The 6,085-nt window shown below is 48.7% G+C and overlaps 1 protein-coding gene across 1 annotated transcript; it reads right to left on the bottom strand.

The window, feature by feature from the left end:
* Positions 1-2,376: 2,376 nt before the first annotated feature.
* Fos (Fos proto-oncogene, AP-1 transcription factor subunit) lies at positions 2,377-5,775 on the bottom strand. Its single transcript, XM_028771856.1, has 4 exons — positions 5,485-5,775; positions 4,488-4,739; positions 3,961-4,068; positions 2,377-3,840 (listed from the first exon to the last, which is right to left on the bottom strand). Exons 1-4 carry the CDS (start codon positions 5,623-5,625, stop codon positions 3,199-3,201), a joined length of 1,143 nt encoding a protein of 380 aa, XP_028627689.1. The 5' UTR covers positions 5,626-5,775; the 3' UTR covers positions 2,377-3,198.
* Between the last annotated feature and the right edge of the window lie 310 nt (positions 5,776-6,085).

Raw genomic sequence — 6,085 nt, forward strand, 5'->3', positions numbered from 1 at the left:
CCCCAGGGCAAGCTGCTGTCTTTGCTGCTCTCTGCAACCTGGGAAATTCCTCTCATGTCCTCATCAACATACATTTAAAGGAGCTAGCTGGGTCCTTATAAATGTTACAGCAATTATAAAGTTAGATATCATATTTAAAGGCTATTTACCTTTTTTTTTTTTTTTTTTTTTTTGGGTTTTTTAGAGACAGGGTTTCTCTGTGTAGCCCTGGCTGTCCTGGAACTCACTCTGTAAACCAGGCTGGCCTCGAACTCAGAAATCCGCCTGCCTCTACCTCCCAAGTGCTGGGATTAAAGGCATGTGCCACCACTGCCCAGCTATTTACCCTTTTAAATAGCAGATAATGAACCTAAACCTAAATATTTATTTATTTATTTATTTATTTATTTTTACTTTTTTTTGCATTTCATTTAATTTATATAGGATCTCACAGTGAAGCCCAGAACTCTAGCCTCTCTCCTCAGCTCTGGGATTATTGGTGTACCAACAAGGCCTCTCATAACTCAGGACTGGCAAAATCATTGGAGTGTGCTGTAAAGGACGTTCTAGAGAGAGTTGGGTGAGCTGCTTTGAAGTGTCAATCACCGTGGCAGCTCATAGGTTAGCAGCTCACGTGTAATGGAATTGTCATTTGAAATTGAAACATAACTCAATAGAGTATGAAGCCCACCGTGAGCACAGAGGGATTTTCATTACCACTCGTGACCTGAAGGCTCTCCTTCCACCCAGCATGCGTGGAAACAGTCTCTGGTTTTTAGGTACCAGAGAGCAAGGGTAGGAATCGGTCTCCTTTCCTTTCAGTTTGCACGTATGCAAGCAAGAGCAGCAGTCATTACCTGAGGTGTTCCAGACAAAGGTCAGTGTTCTTCTTTGAGATGATAAACTTTCTAAGCTAAGCTTATCCCCGAGTCTTCTGACCCTTCCCTACTGAGCTATTATGTAACTCCTTATTTACAGACTGGTCAATCAGCCTTTATTTATGCTACTCTAGATCTCTGAATCGCCAACTCCTGACTGTACTGTGAATTACACCCAGTGTTAAAGTAGCTTCGGAAGTTGGAATTTGTTTTTCATGGTGGCCTAGGAAGATAGCCTGCTCTCTTTGGAGAATAAAAAGGGTTGATTAAATGAACATATGTTAGAGTAGAGAACCGAAGCCAGGTATGATGGTGCATACCTGTAATACCAGCACTTGGGAGATATAAACAGAAAAATCAGGAGTTCAAGGCCAGCCTCAGCTACATAGCAAGTTTGAGGTCAGACTAGATTACATTAGACCTATCTCAAAAATGAACAATTGAAAGTTTGTTTTTTGTTTTTAACCAAGGGAAAACTTTTAAGGCTAAGTATGAAGAGGCAGTTTAGGAGGGCTGGGGAGATGGCTGAGCGGTTAAAGAGCAGTTGTTAGTCTTGCAGAAAACCCAGATTTAGGTTCCTAACGCTTGCTTGGATAGCCACCATTGTCTCAGAACTCCAGTTCTATCTTCCAGCCTCTGTGGACACTGCATATGCACATGGTGCATAGACATACACGCCAGCAAAACATCTTTGCACAGAAAATAGAAATAAATACACCTCTAAAGGAGGGACTGGCAAGATTGGTTTGGTAGATAAAGGTGCCTGATAACCTGAGTTCAATTCCCTGTCAAAGCTTGTGTTCTTGAGATGCTTCTGGAAGTTGTCCTGTGACCTCAAGTACTGTGGCACATGAATGCCCTTCCCACATAAATAAATATATTTTTAAGTTATTGTTTTTAAAGAGGCAGTTCAGCCTAATAAGTGGACAGAAAGGGGAAGTGGCGATTTGGTTTGCAGTATGGAAGATTGCTTATTTCAACTATCCTTCCGTTCATTCACTTTTAAGATAAAAGCAAATCTTCACATGATTTCATGGGAATAAAATGCTAAACTTGGTTGTCTATAATAATAACCACCACTGGCAGGGCTGAGGGAAGAGGTGAGTTGGAAGCCATCCTAGGGTACCTAGCAAGATTCTATCCTGAACAATACAAAAAAAAATTTTTTTTTTTTAATAGAACAAGGCTCTGTTCAAAGGATTCCTTTCCCATGAAAATCACTAAGGTGAAAATAAGAACATAAATTTAAGAATGCTCCCTCAAGAGAAGCAGGAAAGCACGTCCTTGCACAAGTTGTTACAGGCAGCTTCCAGCCCCCAGGGCAGGTAGGTAGAAAATCTTAGCAATGCAATATGAACACACATATCAGTAAAATACCCTGAACTAGCGTTTCTTATGAGTGATAAGGGAACAGAGGGCGTGTCCCCCTCCAGGACCCACCCATCTTGACAAACTGGTCTCTCTTGGAGGCCTTCCCGAAACCAAACAAAACTCTTAGAATAAAAAGCAACAAGGTGGGTCGCATTCAACTTAAATGCTTTTATTGACAATGTCTCGGAACAATAAGCAAACAATGCTTAAATTTTTCATTCAAATTCACTTTCCACATGTCGAAAGACCTCAGGGTAGAAAAAAATAAAATAAAAATATAAATATCTGAGAATCCATCTTAATAAATAAATTGAAAACACAATAAAAACGTTTTCATGGAAAACTGTTAATGTCAGAACATTCAGACCACCTCAACAATGCATGATCAGTGACATGACAATGAACATTGACGTTGAAGAACTACAGTACATGGATATAGCTATTTATTTCTATCTACTGGAAAATAAAGTTCTATCTTTTTCTTAGTTTAATATTGGTCATTTCTAATTGGAACACGCTATTGCCAGGAACACAGTAGGTATTGTTAAAATCAGCTGCACTAGATACAATCCGAAAAATATCCAGCACCAGGTTAATTCCAATAATGAACCCAACAGATTAGTTAATGCTATGAGAAGGGTAAAGAGAAAGAGAAAAGAGACACAGACCCAGGCCTGGCTCACATGCTACTAACTACCAGCTCTCAAGTGTCACTAGGAACGATACACTCCATGCGGTTTGTTTTTGTTTTGTTTTGTTTTGCTACATCTCCGGAAGAGGTGAGGACTGGAGTCCAGATGTGGACGCTTGCAAGTCCTTGAGGCCCACAGCCCGGTGTGTTTCACGAACAGGTAAGGTCCTCCCTAGGTCTACGGGAACCCTCGAGGGAAGACGTGTTTCTCCTCTCTGTAATGCACCAGCTCAGGCAGTGGCACTTTTGGATGCCAGCTGCCTCACCTTCTCTGACTGCTCACAGGGCCAGCAGTGTGGGTGAGCTCAGTGAGTCAGAGGAGGGCTCGTTGCTGCTGCTGCCCTTTCGGTGGGCAGCTGCACAGCTAGGGAAGGAGTCAGCCTCAGGGTAGGTGAAGACAAAGGAAGACGTGTAAGTAGTGCAGCTGGGAGTACAGGTGACCACTGGAGTGCACAAGGGCTCCAGCTCTGTGACCATGGGCCCCATCCCCAGGGAACTGCTGTGCAGAGGCTCCCAGTCTGCTGCATAGAAGGAACCGGACAGGTCCACATCTGGCACAGAGCGGGCGGTCTCCGAGCCACTGGGCCTAGATGATGCCGGAAACAAGAAGTCATCAAAGGGCTCAGCCTTCAGCTCCATGTTGCTGATGCTCTTAACTGGCTCCAAGGACGGCTTGGGCTCAGGGTCGTTGAGAAGGGGCAGGGTGAAGGCCTCCTCAGACTCTGGGGTGGCAGCCTCAGGCAGACCCCCGGTTAAATCCAGGGAGGCCACAGACATCTCCTCTGGGAAGCCCAGGTCATCGGGGATCTTGCAGGCAGGTCGGTGGGCTGCCAAAATAAACTCCAGTTTTTCCTTCTCTTTGAGCAGATTGGCAATCTCGGTCTGCAACGCAGACTTCTCGTCTTCAAGTTGATCTGTCTCCTGCACAGGGAGAGATGTAAGAAAGCATAAGACACAGGCTTGCTCAAGGACCCTGGGCCCATAGTCCCAAGCTCCAACTATAATAATAAAGTTTCAGGAGTAGCAGCTGGCTCAACCTACCGCTTGGAGCGTGTCTGTCAGCTCCCTCCTCCGATTCCGGCACTTGGCTGCTGCCATCTTATTCCTTTCCCTTCGGATTCTACGTTTCTCTTCCTCTTCAGGAGACAGCTATAAGAAGAAAAGGACCAACATTCAATAAGGTTGTCTGTTGTCACCTCCGTTCAGTCACCCCAGTGAAACTGGCTCCTACAGCACCCGCACCTCTTGGCGAAGCAGTTTTTCTAACCTGCAGTTGGCAGGCTGAGTGTGACTTGCATTTAAAGTGAGATCTTTAGCAGGGGAACAAAGCCGCTCCCAGACTAGAGAAAGAGGTAGGAAGCAGTCAGGAAAACTATAGAGTATTTCTTGGGACCAACTGTCAGAATCTGACAAGGGAGGGAAGGGCTTGCAGCCATGGCTCCTGGTCAGGAAGTGTAGGCAGTAGCATCGAGGTTTCACCCTCTGATGTGTCGTGTGTGCGTCCCCGCCCCCTCCTCTCGCCTTCACCGCCCCCCCCCCCCCCGCGCAGGTCCAGAATCGCTGCTCACCTGCTCTACTTTGCCCCTTCTGCCGATGCTCTGCGCTCTGCCGCCTGACACGGTCTTCACCATTCCCGCTCTGGCGTAAGCCCCAGTCGACTGAGCGGGGAGTCCGTAAGGATGGGGCGCTCTGGTCTGCGATGGGGCCACGGAGGAGACCAGAGTGGGCTGCACCAGCCACTGTAGGTCTGGGCTGGTGGAGATAGCTGTCACCGTGGGGATAAAGTTGGCACTAGAGACGGACAGATCTGCGCAAAAGTCCTGAAACAAAACAAAAAGAGGAAAGCGGAGGTGAGCGAGGAGGTTCCGGACACAGGTGGAGCAAGTGGCCCTAGTGTCGCATGAAGCAGGGAGAGAGAAGTATTCCGGTCAGAGACTGCTTGGGTCTTCCTGTATGCACCTCATCCGAGATAAAAAGCTCTCCCAATATCCTCCCATGAATTCTGCAGCGCAGCCTTTCTCCTCTATCCTACTGCTGCGTTCCCGTTATCCCTTCAGCATCACTCGCTCGAAAGGGGGTTTGTTATAAATATCCCTGACGTCTGCGCTGACGCAGGCGCTGCTCCGGAGTCTCCAGAATGAACTCGCTTTTTATCAATGAAACTGCCTTACACACCCGCCCGCAGAACCCTCCTCCCTCCTCCCTGCTCCAGGCTGCCCCGGGAGGGGGGATTGCCGCCGTTTGCCGCCTCCCAGGCTCTAGTTAGCGAGTCTTTGCTCGAGACTTGTTGGTCCCGGCTGATCTCAGAAACAAGTCACCGAGAGAAGAGCGCAGGCCACTCAGAATAAACCTGCCGCGCGGGAAGGGGTCACTAAGTCTTACTATGACAAGTATGCACGCGCTCAGACAAGTCCCGGGTTCCCAGGTTAGGGCTGCTCTGACCGCGCCAGTCTCCCTCCGGAGCGAACAAGGAAGATCCCTCCACCTCCCTGAGAGTCACACTCCAGTGTCCCCTCCTCGGAGACCCCCAGCGCGGACCTGGCGGCTGCACAAAGCCAAACTCACCTGTGTGTTGACAGGAGATCCCATGCTGGAGAAAGAGTCGGCTGGGGAATGGTAGTAGGAAAGGCTATCCCCGGCCGGGGAGGCGCTACTGCAGCGGGAGGATGACGCCTCGTAGTCGGCGTTGAAACCCGAGAACATCATGGTCGAAGTTTGGGGAAAGCCCGGCGAGGGGTCCAGGGGAAGACACTGGTGGGAGCTGCAGAGCAGAGCTGGGTGGGAGCGCGGTCACTGCTCGTTCGCGGAACCGCCGGCTCTATCCAGTCTTCTCAGTTGCTCGCTGCAGTCGCGGTTTGGAGTAGTAGGCGCCTCAGCTGGCGCCTTTATAGAAGCGCTGTCAATGGACTTTACGTCACTGGGCGGAACTGGAGGGGGGGAAGCGCGCCCCAAGGTCCTCTGCGGGCGCTCTGTCGTCAACTCCGCGTCCCAGGCTTCCTACCCCCGTCTCGACATTTAACTTTCACCTATGAGTGTTCGCAATTGGGATCTTAGGGGGTCTCCTGGACCCTCTTCATGTAGGATTTTGGAGATGGTCCCCCCCTAGGACAACAGGGACCGGCCGTGGAAACCTGCTGACGCAGATGTCCTAATATGGACATCCTGT

Source organism: Grammomys surdaster, unplaced genomic scaffold, assembly GCF_004785775.1.
Source record: "Grammomys surdaster isolate TR1022 unplaced genomic scaffold, NIH_TR_1.0 210, whole genome shotgun sequence".
In the NCBI taxonomy this organism is placed as follows: Eukaryota; Metazoa; Chordata; class Mammalia; order Rodentia; family Muridae; genus Grammomys; species Grammomys surdaster.

Bases quoted from the DNA above. Each gene is read 5' to 3' on its own strand.
- Fos (XM_028771856.1), bottom strand. From the start codon at position 5,625: ATGATGTTCTCGGGTTTCAACGCCGACTACGAGGCGTCATCCTCCCGC. The intron at 4,740-5,484 runs GTGAGTTTGGCT...GTTTTGTTTCAG, and splicing joins GATCTCCTGTCAACACACAG to GACTTTTGCGCAGATCTGTC. The intron at 4,069-4,487 runs GTGAGCAGCGAT...TTCTTCTTATAG, and splicing joins GAAGGGGCAAAGTAGAGCAG to CTGTCTCCTGAAGAGGAAGA.